Source organism: Myotis daubentonii, chromosome 1 (assembly GCF_963259705.1).
Source record: "Myotis daubentonii chromosome 1, mMyoDau2.1, whole genome shotgun sequence".
NCBI lineage: Eukaryota > Metazoa > Chordata > Mammalia > Chiroptera > Vespertilionidae > Myotis > Myotis daubentonii.
Genome location: NC_081840.1, coordinates 95,237,613 through 95,261,790, shown reverse-complemented (window position 1 = coordinate 95,261,790; position 24,178 = coordinate 95,237,613). Strand labels below are relative to the sequence as shown.

At 42.9% G+C, this 24,178-nt stretch overlaps 1 protein-coding gene across 2 annotated transcripts in view; it reads left to right on the top strand.

The window, feature by feature from the left end:
• The first annotated feature begins 387 nt into the window (after positions 1–387).
• Positions 388–24,178, top strand: part of PROSER2 (proline and serine rich 2) — a 47,710-nt gene continuing 23,919 nt past the window's right edge. The window contains exons 1-3 of one of the 2 annotated variants that reach the window (XM_059711331.1): positions 388–521; positions 17,798–17,850; positions 23,333–23,552. In XM_059711331.1, coding sequence (XP_059567314.1) covers positions 17,831–17,850; positions 23,333–23,552 — 240 coding nt within the window. In that variant the 5' untranslated portion in view covers positions 388–521; positions 17,798–17,830. The remainder of the gene's footprint in view (positions 522–17,797; positions 17,851–23,332; positions 23,553–24,178) is intronic. The other variant, XM_059711339.1, reaches the window with a different exon arrangement.

The window sequence follows — 24,178 nt, the reverse complement described above, 5'->3', positions numbered from 1 at the left end:
GGGGGGGGGGGGTCCCATTTCTTCAAAACCTCCAACGCAAACCCCTATCGCTTTTCTACGCGTATATATAACTCAGAGATGGCGGTGGGGGTTCACTCGGGTGGTCTCCAATTCAAACCTCACTCGGAGTCGGAGGATCCCAGCTAGAGGCGGCCGCGCGCGGGGCTGTCCCACCAGGCCGGGCGCGCGCTGTGTGTTCGGGGGCCGAGCCGGCTGGTGGGCGCGGCAGGAGCGCGCACTGGGGGTAGGCTGACCGCGCGGTGCAGCCGGTGGGCAGTGAGCGCGCCGCAGGGCGGCGCAAGGCGCGGGGGCGAGCGTGCGCCGGCGGGGAGCGCGCAGAAGCGCGCGGGGCAGGGCAGTGGGGGCGGCGTGCACGCGCGGCGGCGGCGAGAACGCGCGGCGGGGCGGCCTGGGACTGTTGGCGAGACGCGCGCGAGCCGACCGGCCATCCGGCGGTGCGAGGGCTCCGGGTGGCGGGCCGGGTGGACACCTGCGGTCCCCGGGGAGCGGGCCTATGCCGGGTGAGTGGGGACCTTTCTGTCGCCGGCGGGATTCCAGCGGTGGGGTTACGTCCTGGCAGCCGGTCGCCTCCCTTGGCGCGTCGGCGAGCCGGGCGGCATTTGGAGTGTGATGAGGGAGGCTGAGGTCGGGTGGGTTTTAGGTAGACAGGGGTGACCCCTTTTCTGGTGACCCGCTGCCTGCGCTTCCCACTCTTCCCGGCGGTGCCGTCCTTGCGAGGATGTCTTCCTGCGCGCTCTCCCTCTCCTCCGCATCGCTTGTCCCGAACCCTGGAAGTTAGGAAAGACCGGAGCAAGCCGAGGGACCGTGGTCAACCCGGTGGCCTCACTCACGGGAAACCCGGTCCCTCTTTTGGGATTTCAGGGGTGCGAGTGCACCCCGGTCGAGGGCGGTGTGGAGGACGCGGCGTTTTTTACTCCCAGGTTGTCCTGTTGCGGGGCGTCCGTGATACGTGTTTAGCTTTGGGCGCAGATGGGTCCCGGGTGTTCCTAACACGCCTCCCCTGCCCCCACCGTCCTTCCTGGAACCGAGGGAGGGTCGCCCACTGGCCGCCGTGGCCCGCGAACTCCCGTAGGTGCTCTGTCCCTTACTAGGCGGAGAGGAGGGTGAGAGCCTAATGCTGGCAGGAGGCGGCTAAAGCCACCTGTTAAACCCGGGTCCTGCTGAAAATGAACAGTGGATTTTCGTCCCCACCCCACTCCACAACCTCTGACCCCCAACAGGTAACTGAATCACACAGGCACGTGTAGGATCTGCCAATGAGCCGGGGCAGGAGGGATTAAAAAGGGAAGAAAATGTGATGCAATTTAATAAAAGGCAATAAAATAAACTCCAGTATTTCTCCAAAGCTTTGAAACGTTCCCAGTATTGTTTTACAGAGTCTAAATTTAAGCATTTAGCTTTTTTTTTTTTAACCGCAGGAACTAACCTCAGAAAACTTTTAACTCTTTGCCAAGTTAAAAAGAGTTGGTGCAGAGCAGAAAACTTAAACTGAGTAAAGGAAAATGATTTTATGTGTGTGTCTCCACACCCCCCCCCCCCCCAACAGATTGAACCGTTCAGGTCTGTTGCTGGAGACCATAGGAATAAGGCTCCTTCTATCTCCAATTTTAATGGAGAACACTTTTTTTTTAACCTGTCTTTCTGAAATGTATAGAAATAGTATACCAGGTATAAGTGTAAACTTGAGGAAAATGCTCTCAGGAGAAACCTTTATTAAAGATACTTTTCTGCTTTATTTTTTTTTAAGCACTACATACTTGGTGCTCTAACATGCACTGCGAGGTTTGCCCTCAAAGTTCCATGTCTGAATGCTAGATTGTTTTTCTAGGTGGAGGAGGTATTTTCCTTCATGAGGTCAATGTGGAAATACAAACAAATGCCCTATTTACTTGGGATTGGGTGGGAAGGGTGGAAGTTGTCTAAAATCTCCTGCCAAACTTGACAACGTATGTATGGAATCTTGTGTATTTTCTTGCCCAGATCAGTACTAGCCATTTTTAAGTGACTGGATATAGTTCTTGGTAACAGCACTTCAAATGAGCTTTCCTCTGAAATTCGTGGATGCTAATCATTTAAAAGTCACACATTTTCTCTACTACTAGAGATCAGAAAGCCAAAATGAGAATACTAAGTTAGAAAAGGCTGGAAAGAGGGATGCTTTTAAGGAAGTTTGAATGTGTTTGACTCCCTGATGGCCTCTTTGTGGCAGGGGGATTTGCCTGTTTTGGTGCAGGCTCTGCTGTTCATTAATTCGTCCAGCCACCTTTGTAGGCTGTCTGAGCACCGACAGTGTGCAGAGCCCTGAGCTAGTCATTGAACATACAAACATATAGATAACAGCCATATGGCCCAAACTGATCAAAACCAGATCAAGTAATTCATCCTCAGGAGCTGAAGATACACCTGGCCCTGGTTCCAAAGTTCTCAGACACCTAAGGAGCCTATAGTTGTCACCCTGTGTTGATTCTAACCATCATCTCAAATAACTACAAGAGGTGGATTGGAAGCCTTGAAGTCTGAAGGGAGAGAGGTGAAAGGCTTGGGTGAAGCAGAGAACAGGAGATCCTCTGGAACAAAAAGTTCAAGTGCATCTTATCTACATGGTTGTGGGACAGCTGCCAGTGGCACCGAGGCCATTTGGGGGAAGGTGCCAGGGAATCCTAGGAGCATCCCAGAACTTGAGCTCTTTCCTGTGCTGGTGAAGGGCAGCATTTCATTTCAGTTTCCATGCTCTTTCTGGTGGCAGTGATGGTGGCTTCCTACCCGTGCTCTAAGGATGATGGGCTCTGCAACTCTCCCTCCTTCTAATATCCTGCAGCATTCTCCCCTTGGATCTTTGAAGGAGCCCAGGGGCCCTTGTAGAAAAGCCTCTGTTCACACTGACACAGTGAGGTCAAATGTAGTGGAGTCACTGATAACAGCCTCTGTAGCGAACCACAGTGAAGCTGCACCTCTCAATAATGCCCTGTTCTGCCCTGCTGGGTTGACTCAGTGGTCGAAAGTTGACCTATGAACCAGGAGGTCACAGTTCTATTCCTATTCAGGGCACATGCCCAGGTTGTGGGCTCAATCCCCAATAAGGGGCATGCAGGAGGCAGCCGATCAATGAGTCTCTCTCATCATTGATGTTTCTATCTCTCCCTCTTCCTTCCTCTCTGAAATCAATAAAAACATATTTTTTAAAAATAATGCCCTGTCCTTCTTGGGGACTCACGGAATTAATCTTGAAGCCTGTTTTAAGAAAATAGGTGCTGGGTTTCAGTCCATGCAGACAGGTAAAGAAATGTATCGGGCAGAACACTGCACCTTGCCTTATTGGAGCGGGATGTGATAGCTCTTTATGAATGCACTCAGACTGGATATTTCCAAAGACCCTAGCACTGTAAAGACTTGATTCATATTCTCTCTCTCTCTCTCTCTCTCTCTCTCTCTCTCTCTCTCTCTCTCAGTAAAATACACATAACATTAAATTTATCATGTTAAAGTGTATAAATCAGTGGAGTTCAGTACACTCACATTATATGTGTTTATTTTTTTCTGTAGAGGTCTACAGATACTCATTCAATGAACTTTATTAACTGCATTATTCCTCACTAACTTTGTATCTTCTTAACCTGTTTATAACTTGAGCTATATTGAAAGATCCCACTATAATGGGGGATTTGACAACATCTGGTACTCTGAGATCACCTCTGTGTACAACTTTATATTTTAGTATCTGACAATATGCATTTATAAGTTTATATTGTTAGATATACCAAGTCTAATAGGAATTGAACTTTCATCATTACATAGTTACTTTTATCACTACTGAGGATTTTTGCCTTCAAGTCTATTTTGCCTCATGTAATATAGCCAGAAGTGATCTTTTCATTGTTGCTGTTGTTATTATTGTTTGATGTATCTTTTCCCATCTTTTTTTTTATTTAAATATCTTTACTGAGTTATAATTGACATTCAATAAACTGCACATATTTAAAGTGTAAATAACTGTATATTCACAATGTTATGCAGCCATCGCCACTATCTAGTTCCAAAACTCTTTCATCACCCCCAAAGGAAAACCCATATCTATTTAGCAGTCACTTCCTCATTTTTCCCCTACTCTGGTCCCTGGCAACCTCTAATCTGCTTTCTCTCTTCATGAATTTGTTTGTTCTGGGTATTTCATATAAAGGAATCATACAGTATGTGGCCTTTTGTGTCTGGTTTGTTGTACTTAGCAATACTTTTGAGATTCATCCACACTGTAGCATGTATAAGTACCTCATTCGTTTTTATGACTGAATAATATCTCATTGATGGATGTACCATAATTTGTTTATACATTCATCAGTTCTTGAATATTTGGGTTGTTTTCCCTTTTGATTATTGTGAATAATTCTGCTATGAGCATTTGTTTGAACACTTGTTTTCAGTTATTTTGGGTCTGCTAGTAAACCTAAGAGTGGAATTCCTGGCAGATATAGTAATTCAATGTTTAAACTATTGAAGAATCACCAAACTGTTTTCCATGGTAGTTGCACCATTTCACATTCCCACCAGCAATGTAAGGAGGGGTCCAGTTTATCTACATCCTTGCCAACACTTGTAATTTTTCCAAGGGTGTTGTGTGTGTGTTTTTAATTGCCATTCTAGTGGGCATAAAGTAGTATCTCATTTTGATTTTGATTTATATTTCCCTAATGACTAATAATGTTGAGCATCTTTTCATGTGCTTGTCGGCCATTTATAGATCTTCTTTGGAGAAATATTTGTTGAGCAATTTGATTCTCTTTTGTATTAGCTTAAGCTTAGTTATTTTTATAGGGCTCAGTTTGTATATGATCTTCCTTCTCAAATATTCACTCTGTTGTTTTGCTATTTTTTTTCTGTTTTTCTCTTTCAGGCTTCTGTTGTTACTTCTAGGAAACTAGTTGTCTGACTAGTGCTTTGACATATTTAAAATTTTGCTTATTTTAGTTGTTGATCCAAAGGCCTGGGGTGTTCATCTGTTTATTCGGTAATATTTGTAGACTGTGAGGGCACCTACAGTGTGCTGAGCATTGAGATAGTAATTGTGCATACAAACATGTTAAGTCCTCTTTTGCTTCTGCTTTTGATGTTTGCAGCTTACAATTTATTTATTTATTTGGTCAGTAGACTCCACTACATTTGACCTCACAGGTCAGTAGAACCTAGCATAGGGAAAAGAGCAGTACTAAACTGAAAGTGAGGGGATCCACCTCAGGTGTCATCACTAAATAGCTGTGTGATCCTAGGAATTTGGTTTCCTAGTCAGTAAAATTTGAGGCAGGATTAAGCGGTTGTCTTAGCCCCTCTCAGACCTTGAAACTGGAGATTATGAATTAATGATTCACCACAGCTTTCCTTTACAAACCCAATTCTGTGAGTGTATTTAAAATAGTTTATTTCGCACAGTCTACTTAAAGGAATTATCTGTGTACAAAAAAAAAAAATGTCTGTGCTCTTATATATTAGACTAAACTGGTTAGTTTGGTTGATTTCCTTCCAAAATGGTGCATATGGTATTTTCTGTAAAGATTCAGAGGGTTTCAAAACACCAATCAGAAAGAATGTATACAACCCTATGTTCATAGCAGCACAATTTACAATAGCTGAGATCTGGAAACAGCCCAAATGCTCATCAGTAGATGAGTTGAGAAAAAACAAACAACATGGGGGTACATTTATACCACGGAATACTATGCAGCAGTAGAAAAGAAGGATCTCTTATCCTCTGAGACAGACAACAAGGAGGGACCTGAAGAGTATTATGCTAAGCGAAATAAACCAGTCAGAGAAAGACAAGTATCACATGATCTCACTCATATGTGGAATCTAATGAACAGAATAAACTGATGAACAAAATAGATCCAGAGACATGGAAGCATGGAAAGGACTGTGGAATCTCAGAGGGAAGGCGGGGAGGGTGGGTGGGTGGAAAGAGATCAACCAAAGAACTTGTATGCATATATGCATAACCCATGGACACAGACAATAGCTGGTGAAGGCCTGGGGTGGGGGGCAAGGGCAGGCTAGAAGAGGTCAATGGGAAAAAAGGGGGCATAGGTAATACTTTCAACAGTAAATATATAATTAAAGATAAGAGATTCAGAGGGTTTGAAGAGCTTTCACAAACATTTATGTTCCTACCATGGGAAGCACAACTGATAATATAGAAATGAATAAGGTGTGTTCCCTGTTCTTGAGAAGCTATGATCTAGTAAAGGAGAGAAAATAAATGTCAAATATGAGTTGATCCCGGAGGCCCACAAGTCTTTTGGGAGCAGAGGACAGAGATACTTTCTTGCATAGGTGTCAGAACATCTGTTGGAGAATGTAGCATTGGAGCTGGGCCTCAAGGGGAGGATAGTGGAAAATTCAAATGGTAGAGGTGTGGCTTTGATTATCATGATGAAGACTTTAGCCTTGACTTTGGGACATTCAGCACTGAAGGTTTATGTGCAGGGTTGTGATAGCAGATTTGTATTGGTTTACTGTGCAGTAGACATTTGTATATGAAGGAATAACTTGAAGTTGAGTGCGATGATCATGGTTGTGGAAGGGAGTACAGAAAGTTGAAGATAAGATGGTACAAACAAGGGGAGGGCACCAAAAATGTCAAATAGAAGTTTTGGTGCAAAAAAGTTTTTAAAACTTTTATTTTATTCTAGAGTGGAGAGCTAATGACCTAGGATAGATCCAGTTCTTTCTGACTTGCCAAATCAACTTGCAGGCATTGGACCTCACTTTCCTCATATGCTAACTTGTACCACACACTCACTGGAAACCAGTGAATGTACCGATTGAGCTCCTGCTAATGCAGACAACTTCACTTTATGAGTCATATATATTTAAAATGTGTATGAGGAAAATATTATGTATATTAGACTTTTCTTTCTATTGATCTCTATTATGATTTTAGCGATATCTTCTGAGGAAAATATTTTAGTATCAACACGTAATCTATATAATAAAAGCCTAAGCAACCATTACGGCAGAACAACCAGAATGACCGGTCACTATGATGCTCACTGACCACCAGGGGGCAGACGCTCAAGGCAGGAGCTGACCCCTGGTGGTCAGTGCACTCCCACACGGGGAGCACCGCTCAGCCAGAAGCAGGGCTCACAGCTGGCAAGCGCAGCAGCGGTGGTGGGAGCCTCTCCCACCTCCATGGCAGCTCTAAGGAGCAGTGAGTTGAGCTGTAAGGAGCAAGGGGTCCCGGACTGTGCGAGGGCACAGGCTGGGCTGAATTTCATGCATCGGGCCTCTAGTAAAACCATATTAAAATCAAAATTTCATCTCAAGAAACACTTCGCTCTTTTACAGTGTTAATTATCAGTTCAATGCCAAAACATTAAGTTAACTATATAAAATTACTGATCTTAAACTATTTTTGAACTACACAAATGACAGCTTTACATTATTCAATCTAATAATTGTGAAGGAAACCACCAACAAAATGCAATGGCAACTTATTGAATGGGAGAAGATATTAGCAAATGATACATCTGATAAGAGGTTAATATGCAAAATAGATAAAGAATTCATACAACTCAACATCAAAAAAACAATCTAATTAAAAAATGGGTAGCCTGGCTGGCATGGCTCAGTGGCTGAGCGTCATCCTATGAGCCAGGAGGTCGTGGTTTGATTCCCAGAGCATATGTCTGGGTTGCAGGCTTGATCGTGGAGGAAGCAGCCGAGCAATGATTCGCTCTCATCATTGATGTTTCTATCTCTCCCTCTTCCTTCCTCTCTAAAATCAATAAAAAATATATATTTTTTAAAAATGGGCAGGGACCTATATAGACACTTCTCCAAAGAGGACATAGAGGTACATATAAAGATGCTCAACATCACTAGTCATCAGGGAAATGCAGATCACCTCACATCTGTCAGAATGGCTATTATCACAATTTTAACAAAGAACAAGTGTTGGTGAGGATGAGGAGAAAAGGGAACCCTCATGTACTGTTGGTGGGATTGTAAAATGGTGCAGCCACTATGGAATGCAGTAGCAGTTCCTCAAAATATTAAAAATAGAACTACCTTATGACCCAGCAGTCCCATTTCTGGGTATTTATCTCAAGAAATACAAAACACTAGTTCAAAAAGTTATCTGCACCCCTATATTCACTGCAGCATTGTTTATAATAGCCAAGATATGGGAGTAACCTAAGTGTCCATCAATAGATTAATGAATAAGGAAGATGTGGTACATATATACACTGGAATATTACTCAGCCATAAAGTGGAATGAAATCTTTCAATTTATGACAACATGAATGGGCCTAAAGGATATTATGCTAAGTGAAATAAGTCAGACATAGAAAGACAAATACCATATGATTTCATTTTTATGTGGAACCCTCCAAAAAAGAACAAGCAAATGAAATAGGAACAAATTCCTAGATACAGAGAATAAATTGATGGTTACCAAATTTGGTGAGGGTGGGGAGCAAAATGGGCAAAAATGGTGAAGGGGATTAAGTACAAACTGCCAGTTATAAAGTTAGTGTCATGGGGATGTACAGTATAGCATAGTGAATATAGTCAGTAACATCATAATTATGCCTGGTGTCTGATGGGTACTAGATTTATTGTGGTGGTCACTTTTGCAAGATATATAAATCACTGTGTTGTACATCTAAAACTAATATGGTATGCCAATTATAATTTTAAATAATTTTTAAAAATAGTGAACTTGAAAATTCACATAAAAATATACGGTTTTTATAGTATTTCTCAGCTAATTCTCATTTCATCAGGATGTTGGTTTTCCTTTGGTTTTCCAAGGTGTGAAGTTTACCTAGAGGCCTTTGTCATGACTTAAGTAATTGTCAGACTCCACTGTTGAGCTACTGAAAGGTTGTGTTTTCTCCCAGAGTGGTTAATAGGCAGTCCTTGAAGTCCTTGAATTTCTGATATTAGTATCATCTTAACTCTTAGTTGGAGTCATCCAGGTTTTTCAACAAACGTTTGGTTGTCCCCATTTCTTGAAAAAGTACTGAAAAATCTCTTATCTCTTCCTCTCTATTAAAATTGGGATATGAGTTTGTGCCCAAAGGCCTGGATTTGAAATGAGTAATTTGAGCTAGTTGTTACTAGGTTTCCAGGGAGTATCTAAGAAGAGTCTGAGGAGAAGGGAGCCCTGTATACACATCCACAGGTTAAATGTTCTTATTCCCTTTCCCCGAACAGGGCTAGCAAAGAGATTTTGGAAGATAAGATTAAAGTTTGATGCAGTGGATTGACCCAGCAGGTCTTGTGTGAGCTGCGCATTCCCTGGCTTGGATTTAAATCTGTTCACTTTGAGATAAGATACATAAGTAAGATGTCTGCTTCCAGTCTGACCAGGGTTTATAAATTCCAATGCTAAAGGAACATGCTCTAAGTCAGCTTTGTTTTTATTTGACAATGAATGAAAAATTTAGCTAAGAATTTGGAGCTTCTCAGAAAAACAACAACATTATAAAACAATAAGGTATAATTATTACTTCTAAGTAAGAAGTACTACATTTTATCTCACCAAAGCAGCACTTAATGGGAGCTCTCGTAGTTTTTGCTGAATAAATAAAGAGAAAGCACACAAACTTGTTTAACAACAGAACAACCGAAACTGGAATATTCTTCTTTTTTTAATTTGCCAAAGAATCCAGAAATGCAATTGGCATGTAGAATGTCATTTTTTTAAATGAGCTAAGAATAAAATTTTGAAGGGTCTATCTTTGCAAACATTTCATCCAATAGAACTAGGTTTTCCCCTTGGTAGTGTTTGTCTGTTTGCTTCCTCCTGGGTCATAGGTTTTGTTACCAGGTACTAAACTGAAATCTAGCCAGGTTGTTTTCAGGTGAGGTTCTACGTTAGGAAAATCTAATTTCCACATTTTCTCTTCAATGATAGATAGAAAACTGGTAGTAGGAGACTTCTTCCCTCAGGGCCTGCGAACCAGCCTGCCGAGGCAAGGCCTCTATCCTGAACTTGTTTGCTTAGTGTAGGCGAATCAATTACTTTCATGTGGTGTATGGCCCTGAGGAAAATACTGCCTCCTATTAATAGTTGAAACTATTCACAGTTGAGACAGTCTGAAATAACCTTGTTTTTCTACGTTGTTCAGAAAGAGCTTTAAAAAAAATCTAAATGAAAGCATGGTAATTGCTCTGGAGAAGTAAAATTACTAGCCTTTAAAGTGTTTAATTGTATTTAATACCCTTTAGTGCCAGTTAGAGCTTAAGGTCCTAAATTCTTACTGAAGGCATTTCAGAAGAAAAGAAAAAATCCAATCAGAGAAAAGGCAACATCATGAAGCAGATGCTAAACCATTAAGCACATCAACATTTGAAAACTCCAGAACAAAACTAACTCTGCACTCCCAACCTTCCCAGCACCAGCCAGCCTCAAGCTGAGGTGGATTTCCCTTTTATTTGCAGTGCAGGAAGACAGTCCTAGTTTGCTAGTTTGCCTACTAAATAATTTTGGAAGCATTTTTTTCTTTCCAAGGTTTTTGGTTTCTTGACTTTGAGAAACAGCCCAATCTAAAGAAAAGTTACTACATGTTTATTTTACTTCAGCTTATTTGTGTGGAGATCCATTTTTGAAGTTAATTTTGGCCATGGGTTGCATCTGCAGATGTACACGGCCATGCATTCATAGTGATATTTATTACATGTTAACATTTGGAGCATTATTGGTTTAGTGGGGCTGGTGTACCAGTTTTTTATTGGTACCAGTTTTTTCACATATTATTATTTGTGAAGCTAAGTGAAGTGTCTTTTCTATGGCTGTATTTAAAGTTGCCCCCCGCCTCTCCCCACCTTCTGTTTCCCACTTGCCCTTGATTGAAATCCATAGATTAAATGAGAGTAATTTCTCCTAAATTTGAAGGATTTGGCCTCTATATGCAATATAGGGGATAAAGGATAAAGGATGGTCACCACAGCAATATGAACATGTTCGAAACACTCCTAAGTGTTTAAGCTTTCCTTTTAGATCAGAGGTCTATTTAAAGGACTCTAATTTTTTTATGAAAATAAGATGGTTTTAGAATTTTAAAATATAAATTTTGTTTTTGTAATGGATAATTAAGTCTATATTTTGTGACAAATATTTTCCAAAATCCTGTGGCTACATTAAAAGAGAGAGAGCTTTGCCTACAAGGAGCTTATAGTCTAATTGAGAAAAAAAAAATTACATGCATAAGAAACCAGATGTGATGATCAAGGTCAGTGAAGAGGAGCACTGTGAAGGAAGGTTTGACAAGATCTGGCACAGTTTTTGAGACAGGCTTTGAAGACTGAGAGGAGAGTGACAGAGGAAGCAGTCACAATGTGGCTCACAGCTGAGCAGAACGTTCAGGGCACCAGAATGGAGAAAGGATTTATATTGTGGAAAGTAAGGTTGAAGAGATGAGGTTAAGGCAGATTCTAAAGAGTCACTTAAAGCCAAGCCCTCTGTTCTTACAGATAGGTTCCCTGGAAGCATTGATTAGGAAAATGAAAAGTGCCAACTTTGTCAGGCCTGTGGTATCAAAAGTAATCCAGGATGTTAAAGAGATTATTTAAGTACTACTTGAAATTCACTGGTGAATGTTGGACTGAACATTTGTTTTATTTTTAGCAAAGTTTTGGACAATAGAAAACTTGGAAGAAAATTAACTACAGGACCAACAACTACTTGTATCTCTCTACTGGGTCAGCCAGTAGAGTACGCATATCTATTTGTGCATCTTTAGTACAGTGAGGGATGGAAGGTTACAGAGACTGTACTTCATGTATAAATTGGAGCTTGAACTGAGTTTTGCTCAGAATTATCAGATGTGCTGTGATAACTAGACTAAACTCATTTTTATGGAGATTATCTATAAATTATTTTTAGGTGAGAAATGAAATGGTTAATTTAGTCAAGAATGTTTTGAAAGCCCTGATCAAAGGTGAATAATATAAAGAAAGAACTTCAGTACTCAGTTTCCTTTTAACTTATGAATTGGGTTAATCTATACTCATAAAAGGGTAATATGCTAATTAGACCAGACATCTTCCAGGCGTCCTTCCTGACAAAGCAACGGTGGCAGAGGCCAAGGCAGAGGTGGTTAGGGGCAATCAGGCCAACAGGGGAGAGCAGTTAGGGGTGACCAGGCTGGCAGGGGAGAGCAGTTAGGGGAGACCAAGCCGGCAGGGGAGAGCAGTTAGGGGTGACCAGGCTGGCAGGGGAGAGCAGTTAGGGGAGACCAGGCCGGCAGGGCAGAGCAGTTAGGGGCGACCAGGCTGGCAGGGGAGAGCAGTTAGGGGCGACCGGGCTGGCAGGGGAGAGCAGTTGGGGCGACCAGACAGGCCGGCAGGTGAGCAGTTAGGGCCGATCAGGCAGGCAGGCAGGCAGGTGAGCAGTTAGGGGTCAGCAGTCCTGGAATGCAAGAGGGATGTCCGACTGTGGGATCAGGCCTAAACCGGCAGTCAGACATCTCCCGAGGGGTCCCAGATTGGAGAGGGTGCACGAATTTTGTGCACCAGGCCTCTATTAAAACAATATAAAAGCGTATTGGCATAATTTATAGTTCCATCACCTAGTTAATTTCTTATTATAAAATTCATTTTTGTCAACACATGTCACAGGAATTAACACAGAACCAGGGAGAAACTATAAAAGTTTCTTCTTTGTTTAAGTAAATCAGAGCAAAGTGCCTATCACATCAATACATGTTGAGATGAACATATGTTGTCTAGAGCTACTAGCATTAAGGCCAAAAATGTTAGTATTTTGTGTTCACTGACTATTTCATCAAAGAGTTTGTACTTTTCACCAAAGATGGTCATTCTCTTTATTTCCACCCACTGCTTAACCATATGAAAAAGCCCATTCATGGCTCAGAAACAATTCCACTGTAAAACTCCTTCATTTTTAATGTTCTTAAAGGTTAAGAAACACCTATCTTTTTTTAATAATGACTTGGTTGTTAGGGTTTCTTACGGTATAGCTTTAAAGATAGTTTCTGTCCAAGGTTGTTTTTGTAGATTTGGCAACAAGTCTTCATAAAATTCCTGTGAATGGAAGTAGGAGAGAATGAGAGATCAAAGGGTAGGGCTTAGGTGGAGCATTGATCCAGCCCTAGTATAGAGTCTGACATGGGAAGGAGACGGGGGAGATTTTTAAGAAGCTTATTTCTACCCCTTTCCCAGCTAAGCTGTGCTTCTGCTGCCTGTACCTTAGCACTGTGGTTAATAGTGGGTGACTAGACAGGGATGAGGCCCTAAAAACCTGTATCATGGTGTCCATGGGGTTCAGAATCCTAGGATTCGCACCTGGATATTCTCTTTTGTGAAGAGTTTACCTTGGCAATGAGTTGGAGAGTTCTCTTTTAAAGTGTATTACAGACATGCTAAGCAAAATTAGTTCCACATCACTTGGTTAAGGTGGATAAGTTTCCTATTCATGTTCAGAATTAGCATAGACAATAATCACCCCTGTGATTTTGTTTAGCCTGCCTGTTGGGAATCTAAGTCTTACAGGATATGATTTCCTTCCCCCCACCTAGAAGGTACCAAGCCTTATAGTTGAATGTGAGGGAATCCATTTATAGTTCCAGCTTAGATTCTTCCATAAATTGGATCGGGTCAATCTTTCCCCGGCAAAGTTTTAGCTCACTTGTGATCCGAGAAAAGTTCATCTTCATGGCTTCTTTCTCTCCCTATTAAAACCATGCCACTGTCAGCACTTCCATCTGAAAGTGCCCCCAGTATTTAGATTGTCTTCTCTTTTTCCTCATTAAATTAGAACTGATCAGTCCTATATCATCTTCTTAGATACTGGGCCCTTCAAAGGTTCCCAGGTGATAAAATGATCTAATAAGTAATTATTCTTCAAACCCAAATCATCCTTTTCCATTTTTCCAGCAATAGGAGTCAGGTGCGTGACAAACAGGAGGCCTTCAGTGAATAACAGACCAGATGATACTATGGTATAATCAAGTGGCGCACCCCACTCACCCAGTGGCATATGTTCCTGGGTATGGATGTACAATACAGTGTTATGTCTGTTTTAAATTTATATAAGTGGAATTGTGCTAAGAATACAATTACAACTTTTCACTCAACACATATTAATATCTGTGCATGCCATTGTCCATTTGATTGCTCCCAACTGATGCACGGTATTCCACAGTAAAAGCATTTATCAGGTTTCTACTTGTTATTAGAGTTCGTAGTGGGTTATGAACCTAGGTTGCTGCCAGCACTGCTCTGCAGCAAGCAACACTATAACCAACCTTGCAAGTGTTACCCTCCTTTCCTGAGAGAGATTTCCTCTGGAGTAGACAGAGCAGTGGGATTGGGGGCTCACAGGACATGTTTAATTTCAGTAACTAGTGTCAGATTAGTCTAGAGAATGGTTGTATTAGTTTAACACTCAACAGTAGTACATGGGGTTCCAATTTTACCACATCCTTTTAACTTGGACTTCTTTTGTTTAGTCACTTGGGTTTTCTCTCTCATATATGCTTAATCATAGTTCTTGTTCCTTTTTTCTAATGAGTTTCCTGTCTTTCTTGTTGATTTTCAAGAGTTTTTTATGTATTCTAGCTATCAATTCATTTTCTTAGCCACAGTAAACTCCTCTACCAGCCTGCCACTTTTCTGTTAACATTGTCTGTGATATCCTTAATTTTTATATAGGTAGATCTATTGAAATTTTCACCTTAAGATTTGCATTTTTGAGTCCTAATGAATAGAAAGATCAGTGGAGCAGACTAGGAAATTCAGAAATAGAATCTAAGACATAAATATTTAGTATAATATAACATTTAGCATTTCAAGACTGTGGAAAGACGAATTTTTCAATGTTTGGCATTTGGGTAATTAGGAAACTTTCTTGGCTTAGGGATAGGGAAGTAAGTCTCTACTCTAAAATAAATTCAAGTTGGATCAGATATTTAAATATGAAAAGTGAAACCATGAAAATGCTCTCTCCACAGTGAACCTCCCATGGAATTCTCTATTTTCAGTTCCTGGGAACTAGGACTCAGGAGCCCGGCCTTTGCTTGTTCTTTTTATCTGTTTGGAGTGCCGATCGCAGTTTGTTTAATTAGCAGCCTCCTTACATCTGAAACATCTTGTAGGGCTTAGCCTCGTTGTCACCTTTCTGCGAAGCCTCTGAGCCCTCTCAGGAAGCTTTGCACACCGTCCTCTGTGCTGCCATTGTCCCCACGATGGCACTGACTACGGTTTACACAGTCGTTTTCCATTACAGTTGGCCCCATGTGGCAGAATTAATTACCTAGAATTTACCCAGTGTGAAGCAGGAAAACAAGTAAGCAAAAGAATATGCTTAGTCTAGAAAGGAAGCTAGCACTCAAATTGAAGCAAATACTGATTAATTGCATGAAACTTTGATTCTGAAGCCTATGGGGAGTGGGCGAAAGGTGATTGCTTGTAGGAGAGTGGTGACCTCAAAGTGGTATTTCAAGATTAATCCAGCCGAAGAATAAAGGAAAAGTACAGAGAAGAGTGAAAATTCGAGGAGATCTAGATGACTGTCTCAGTAATGCAGACATGTGGTGTAACGGTGCTGAATTGGTGGCACCAGAAAAGGCGTGGATACAACTGACATTGCACCAGAAGAAGCAACAGGGCTTTGTAGCGGTTGATTGTGAGGGGGGGATAAGGGAGGAGTCAAAGGTGGCTTTGTGTGTGGAAGCTGACAGCCACTGTGCCTGCGGGCAGATCTTTGCCTAACATAACTCAGCCCTGGGGTTTGGCCAGAACCAGAATTTTCAGGTGAATGATGGAAAGACTTAGTTATTTGGGCTGCTCTGTAGACCTGATTGTGGCTGTTTGGAACTTAGATGGAGTGAGGTGATGGTGGCAGGAGGGCTTTATGCATACCATCCAGGTCATTCCAAGTCTTTCAGGAATGTCCAGGGGAAGATGAAAAAGAAGAGCTGCATTCATTCCTTTCTTGGCTTCAGTGTACTCACTTCAGAGGGTTCGCTGATCTCACTAACCTCCGCCCAACCTGATCCCCCAGCACCTTCAGATTGGACAGCTGCTGCCTCCTGACCAGCCATGCTTGGGAGATGTAGATTTACTAAGACTGCAGATCTCTTGACACCTTCTCTTATTCTCTGCTCAATGGATAAACCAGACTTTACCCCTCCCCCTACTCCCCAACAAAAAAAAGATGTTACTGGTAAATAAAGAGAAATAAACACAGGAAGTAGAAGAGAATAAATAGAAAAACACACGTGTGTGGTTCACATTTCTGCTCCTGTTGTGTTAGCTTTGTCATGACTTCTTAGTGATACTTGTTCTGCTCTCCTGGTAAAAGTCAGTTTCTTCATCTGTGTCTGACCCGAGTCCCACTTTTTACAACGTGCACTATTTGCAGACCCAGAGAGTTATTCCTTGAGACTAAATATTTAAAGTGGTAATGACCTTCATAGACTCACAGCTGTGGTCACTGCTGTCAGACCCATCTGCTCCTTGTCCCCTGCTTCTTTTTCTCATCACATTCCCTTTCCAGGGCAGAGCAGAGAAGAAGGCTGCTTCCTTGCCCTTCCCTTTCAGAAAACTCTGCTCTCTCCACAGTGGACCTCCCATAGAATTCTATATTCTGAGTTCCTGGGAACTAGGACTTGGGAGCCCCTAGTTCTCCATTCCTTAAACAGCGGTTCTCAACCTGTGGGTCGCGACCCCTTTGGCGGTCGAACGACCCTTTCACAGGGGTCGCCTAAGACCATCCTGCATATCAGATATTTACATTACAATTCATAACAGTAGCAACATTACAGTTATGAAGTAGCAACGAAATAATTTTATGGTTGGGTCACAACATGAGGAACTGTATTTAAAGGGCCAGAAGGTTGAGAACCACCGTTTTACAGTGACAGAATAACTTTTAAAATTATAGGAACACAAGAAAATGGTGTGCTCTTAAATGGTGTGGTAAATTACCGCCCTGCAACCACGCTGTGAGGGCCTTAGTGTGGCTCTGACTGCACTGACCTGTAGCCAAGCTCCAAACCCTTTCCCACCCATTAGGTGGTTCCACCGGGTTCCTTCATTGTGTAGGTGAATGGGTATTCACTTCCCTGTCTTTCATCTCACTGTTGTGTGAGGGAAAGACTTACTGTCCCTCAACCCCCTACTTTCCTTGGAGCAATGATTTACTTAATCTATGAATGAATTAGAGCTGAGTCAGTGGGAAGGAATCTACAGACCAGAAGGAATCTAAACATTGGCTTGTCCTCTCTGCATTTGTCTTCCCACTTTTCTTGGGCTGAAGCTAATCACGGGTCCCAAGGATGTAGCGATGACATCCTCATCTGCATTTGCCTTGCTTTGTCACCGGCCACTGTCACCAGTGTCACTGTCACTTTTATGTCCACTGTGTGTGTGGTGTGTGTGTCTGTGTGTATTCTAGATTCATTACAGGCATTTAACTTACAAGACTGAACACTGTGGTGAGTTTCACCAAGGATCTTAACTTCTGAGTTGCATATTATTGGCTGTGTAGGTGGCTTATATAAAGTCTGTGTATTGCTTAGGCTTTCTTATTAGTAAACAAATTTTAAACTTTTAACATTTTCTTAAGTCTTTTTTTTTTTTTTTTTAACCATTGGGAATAATGGCAACTTATAGAAAGTATATATGCTCAGAATGTTCTGTTCCCTCGCCTTGCTCTTAAATTGCCATGTGACTTGTGCTGATACATCTGAAAAAAATGATGAGAAATGGAGTAGGGAATAGTTTCTTTTTTAATCTGTTCTAATGTTTTCAGGGTTTCTCTGAGAAGATTTCACAGTGGTCTTAAATGACAAGGTCCTCTGAAAGGTATGCAGTACTGAATGGGCTTTCTCCATAATTAGTCATATTTTTATTAAAAGTTAATACACATATGAGCACAATCCCATATGCACACATACACACACTAAATTGTACCCATGGTTATTTTACCTCACGTACCCCTCAGTATCCTTAAAGAGGCTCATAAGGCATCCTGGCAGTATTTTCAGTTTAGTTCACTTGCCATAGTATCAGGTCATATGTAATCCACAGGAGGCTTATTTTCTATTAGTCTTCTTTGGTCTTCTAGAAGGTTTTGTTGAAATCAATTGTCTGTTGTTCAGAGGCTGAATTGATCTCCTATTAAAAGAGTCAGAGGACTGACTATTCAATAAATAGTGTTGGGAAAATTGGAAAGATATGTACAAAAAGTGAAACTAGATCACCTTCTAAGACCACACACACAAGAATAAACTCAAATGGATTAAAACTTAAATTTTATACTTGGAACCATAAAAATCCTAAGAGAAAACATAGGCAGTAAAATCTTGGGACATTTCTCATAGCAATATTTTTTCTGATATATCTCCTTGGGCAAGGGAAAAAATGAACAAATGGAACTTCATCAAACTAAAAAGTTTTGCACAGCAAAGGAAACCATCAAAAAAATGAAAAGACAACACACTGAATGGGAGAATATATTCACCAATACAGCTGATAAGGACTTAATATTCAAAATTTGTAAGGAACTTATAAACTCAACACTGAAAAAAAGATCCAAATAATCCAATTAAGAAATGGGCAAATGACCTGAATAGACACTTCTCCAAAGAAGACATACAGATGGACAATAGACATATGAAAGGATGCTCTTCATTACTAATCATCAGAAAATGCAAATTAAGACCACAAAGAGATAGCACCTCACTCCTGTCAGAATGGCTAACATCAAGAAATCGACAAACAAGTGTTAGGTGAGGATGTGGAGGAAAGGGAAACCTCATGCACTGTGGGTGGGAATGCAGACTGGTGCAGCCACTCTGGGAAGCAGTACCTCTAAAACTGAAAAATGGGACTGCCTTATGACCAGCAATTCCACCTGTGGGAATATATCCAAAGAAAACTGAAACACTAATTTGAAAGAATATATATATGCACCCCTATGTTTATTGCAGCATTATTTACAATAGCCAAGATTTGGAAGCAGGGCAAGTGTCCATCAGTAGATGAGTGGATAAAAAAGCTGTGGTACAGCCTGGCTGGTGTAGCTCAGTGGTTGAACATTGACCTATGAACCAGGAGGTCATGGGTTGAATCTCAGTTGGGACATATGCCTGGGTTGCAGGCTCAAACCCCAGTTGGGAGCATGTGCCGGAGTCCATTCATTGTCTTCACTAGCTGAGTTTAGACAGAGACCCCCCAAAAGCTAGTAACCTTTGAAGTTCTAGCAAAGGTCAGAACTGTGAACCACCCAGTTAATTTAGGTAATAATAGTTGAAGCATCCCCACCTTAGTTCACTTAATTCCTTAGATACTTATGTAGATCCTTGTTGATTATTGTTAATCAGATACTCGAGGAAATCTATTGATGAGCTAATCAGATACTTTGTCTATTCCTGGAAATTGTCTGCTGATCTGTGTGTCATTGAAACCTCCTTACCCTAAGGGCTACTCCAGATCAATAAAAGATTGGAGCGGCCTGAGCATCAGAGAAAGTCCTTCGGGACTTTCCTGCCTGGTCCCCCAATATTGCAAAATTATCTCCTGTCTTTTTCTCTCATTTGTTGTGCGGCTCCTCTTTCAGATACCGAACCCTACTCCATGCAGAATGTGGAAGGGAGTCTTACTCAACAAGCACGCAGGAGGCAGCTGGTCAATGATTCTCTCTCATTGATATTTCTCTCTCTCTCTCTCTCCCTTCCTCTCTGAAATCAATCTACACTAATAAAAGAGAAGCTACCCTTTTCATTGGCTAATCAGCGAGATATGCAAATTAACTGTCAGCCAAGATAGTGGCCAGCAGCCAGGCAGCTTGAAACTAACATGAGGCTTGGTTGCCTCAGTGACGGAGGATCGTGGGAGGAAACCAGCGTTCCCTGCCTGTGGCTGCAGGCCTCTGAGCAGGCAGTTTAAGAAACATTGTAACAAATACTGCAGGACTTCAGCCAGCAGATTTGCAACATTGTAAGCAAAGGCCAGAAACCTACTTTCAGCCGGGGAGGCCTAAGAGCTGGAGCCAAGCCTCAAGGTAAAGCTGGCCCAGAATAAAAAAAGAAAAAAAGGAAAAAAGGAGCGGTTGGGAACTTCAGTCACCCCCAGCCTGAAAACAGTCCTCAGCCCCTCACCCAGACTGGCCAGGCACCCCAGTGGGAACCCCCACCCTGATCCAGGACACCCTTCAGGGCAAACCAGCCAGCCCCACCCATGCACCAGGCCTCTACCCTATATAGTAAAAGGGTAATATGCCTCCCAGCACCGGGATCAGCGTGACAGGGGGCAGCACCCAAACCCCCTGATCGCCCTGCGGCTCTGTGTGTGACAGGGGGTGGGGTCCCAACCCCCACCACCACCACGGGCCCTGCTCTGTGTGTGATGGGGTAGAGCCATAACCTCCCCGGCCCTGCTCTGTGGGTGATAGAGGGCGGTGCCCCAAACCCCTGATGGGCCCTGCTCTGTGTGTGACGGGGGCAGTGCCCCAACCCCCTGATTGGCCCTGCTCTGTGCGTGACAGGGGGTGGCACCGCAACCTCACCATCGACCCTGCCTTGAGTGTGACAGGGGGCGGTGCCCCAACCCCCCAATTGGCCCTACCCTGAGCGTGACTGAGGGTGGCATCGCAACCTCCCAATCTGCCCTGCTCTGTGCATGACAGGGGAAGGCACCCCAACTCCCCAATCGGCCCTGCTCTGAGCCCGACCAGGGGCTGCACCTAGGGATTGGGCCTGCCCTCTGCCACCCGGGAGCAGGCCTAAGCCAGCAGGTCGTTATCTCCCGAGGGGTCCCAGACTGCGAGAGGGCACAGGCCGGGCTGAGGGACCCCCCCTCCGCCGAGTGCACAAGTTTTTGTGCACCGGGCCTCTAGTAATATATATAATAATAAAAGCATAATATGCTAATTAGACCACAGGACGTTCCAGACGAAGCCAGGGCTGCGAGGGAAGCCCCGGTCCCCAGTGCCAGGGGGAAGCCAATGCCAGCAGCAAGGGGAAGAAAGGCCTACTCTGGCACGAATTTCGTTTATTGGGCCTCTAGCATATATATAAAAGAAAAGGGGGAAAAAGCTGTGGTACATTTACACAATGGAATACTATTTAGCCATAAAAAAAAGAAGGAAATCTTGCCTTTTGTGACAGCATGGATGGGCCTGGAGAGTATTATGCTAAGTGAAATAAACCAGTCAGAGAAAGACAAGTACCATATATAATTCCATTTATATGTGGAATCTAATTAACAAAACAAACTAGCAAACAAAGTGGAGACAGACTCATGAATACAATCAACTGGCTGGGGTTGGAGTTTGTTAGGGGCTGGGTGAGAAGGATGAAGGAATTAAGCAAAGAAAAAAGAAGACGCACTCTGTCTGGTGTGGCTCAATTGGTTGGAGTGTCATCGTGTACACCAAAAGGTGGTGGGTTCAATATTCAGTCAGGGCACATACCCAGGTTGCAGTTTGATCCCTGGGGGCAAGTGCAGGAGGCAACTGATGTTTCTTTCTCTCCCCCTCCTCTCTCTAAAATCAGTTTTTTAAAAAAAGCGAACTTTCAATGTGCTTGTACTTTATTTTTTTAAAAAGTAAAGAAAATCCCTAGATGGTTTGGCTCAGTGAATAGAGTGTTGGCCTGCAGACTGAAGGATCCCAGTTTCAAAAAAAGAAAAAGAAAAGAAAGACTAGTAGACTCAGACAACAGTATGGCAATTGCCAGAGGATAGGGAGGTGGTGGGAGGTGGAAGAAGGTAAAGTGGGGGATAAATGGCGCTAGAAGGAGACTTGACTTATGGGGGTAAATACACAATACAATACATAAGTGATGTATTGTAGAATTGTATACCTGATACCTGTATAATTTTATTAACCAACTAGAGGCCCAGTGCACGAAATTTGTGCAGGGTGGGGGAGGATCCCCTCAGCCCAGCCTGCACCCTCCAATCCAGGACCCCTCAGGGGATGACTGACTGCCGGTTTGGGCCCGATCCTCGGACATCCCTCTCACAATCCTGGACCGCTGGCTCCTAACCACTTACCTGCCTGCCTGCCTGATTGCCCCTACCTGCCCCCACCCTGCTGGCCTGGTCGCCCCTAACTGCCTCTGCCTGCCGGCCTAATTGCCCCCCCACTGGCCTGGTTGCCCCCAACTGCCCCGCCTGCCGGCCTGGTTGCCCCACGCAGCCTTCTGCTCAGTCGTCCCACATAACCCCCTGCTGGCCGGGTCGTCCCATGCAGACTACTGCTCGGTTGTTTGGTCACCCCTCACTAACCCCCCTGCCGGCCATGTTGCCTCATGCAGCCTGCTGCTTGGTCATTTGGTCGTCCCTCACTAACCCCCCTGCCAGCCTGGTTGCCCCACGCAGCCTGTTTAGTTGTCCGTTTGGTTGCGATGGTCGCTTAGGCTTTTATGTAGATAGATGTTACCCAATATATTAAATTTTTAAAAAAGAGTCAGTGGACTGTGTGAAATTGAGGGGCTTATAGGGGACAGTTTCAGTGTCTTTCTTCCTGAAAGTAAAAACATGAACTTCCTGATATTATTAAATTATGGGACCTCAATATTTTATGTAGAAATTAAAATAGCATATGGCTTCCAAAGAAGTCTAGAATCTTGGGGAAGTCAACCAAACTTGCATTAGTAATTTATAACTCTTGTCACTTCACCTAAACTCTAAACTGTCGTGAAGCTGGAAAAGGAGCTATAGTTTTTGTGGTGTCTGAAGCAGAAAAGACTAGAATTAATAAGCCACACAGAGAGAACTTGACTCTGAGCATGAAAGTACAGAGCCTAAGTGCAGAGGAAGGTGCCAGCACATTATTCTATCAAATCATCTGCACCAAAGCAATTTTTAGTACATCTGTCTTTCCTTAAAAATAATTCTTACAGCCAAAACCGGTTTGGCTCAGTGGATAGAGCGTCAGCCTGCGGACTGAAAGGTCCCAGGTTCGATTCCGGTCAAGGGCATGTACCTGGGTTGCGGGCACATCCCCGGTAGGAGATGTGCAGGAGGCAGCTGATCGATGATTCTCTCTCATCGATGTTTCTAACTCTCTATCTCTCGCCCTTCCTCTCTGTAAAAAATCAATAAAATATATTTTAAAAAAATAATAATTCTTACATCTTGATAATGGAGAGGATGTAAAGGAGAAATGAAAATGAGCATCACCAAACTAGTTGACTTAGGGGTTCCTAATTATCCTTGCCTTAATGGTTGAGGCCCTAAGTCTAGATGACTCTTACTCATGCTGAGCTTTTCATTTGGAGAATAAGGCATTTACTCCTTAGGTTCACTAACCCTTGTTGCTTGTGCTTGGTTTCTCTAGAAGTGATTCACGACGTCAGAATGGAACACTGGCCCCTTCCCCTCTTCTTGTGATCAAGCCACTGGCCGACATTTATGTGGGGATGCCAGTAAACCACCAGAAATCAGACTCTTCAGAGATGGACTCTGATTTGTCACCCAGCTGCAGGCTCAGTGACCTGAGCAGAGGGGGCAGCTTGGAGAGTCGAAGTAGCAGTTCTCGCTCCAGAAGTCTCACTTTGGTGAGTTATGGTTTCCTTTAATGCTTTGATGTACTTTGGTTGGCTGGCTTTGCCCCAACTTCCTTCCCTTTAAGGAAGATCTTATCACGTTATTTTGGGTTAACTAGCTTGATGTTTTGGAATACTTGCTTTGTGAAATGGCATTTAATTTTTAATCATCTTAAATTTTGCACAAATATAGAGCATTATCCACAGCAGTGAAGAGAATCTCACTGTAGCTGATAACATGGCTGCTTAGACCCAGGGAATTGACAAACTTAGGCAGGGCCTGCTGTTTTTCAGTTCAAAAGACCAGAGAGAAGTAAAGTGGAGGGATAGAAATAGTAGACATCTGTAATACTATCAACAATAAAATATACAGCCTGTATAATAAAAGGGTAATATGCAAATAGACTGAATGGCAGAACAACCAATCAAAGCATCATGTGCTAATGATATGTAAGGCTACTCAACCGCTTGCTATGACATGCACTGAGCACGAGAGAGCAGACTGTCAACTGGTTGACCAGTCGCTATGATGTGCACTGACTACCAGGGGGCAGACGCTCTGACCAGTAGGTTAGCTTGCTGCTGGGGTCCAGCCAGTCAGGACTGAGTGAGGTGGGCTGGACATGCCCTGGAGCCCT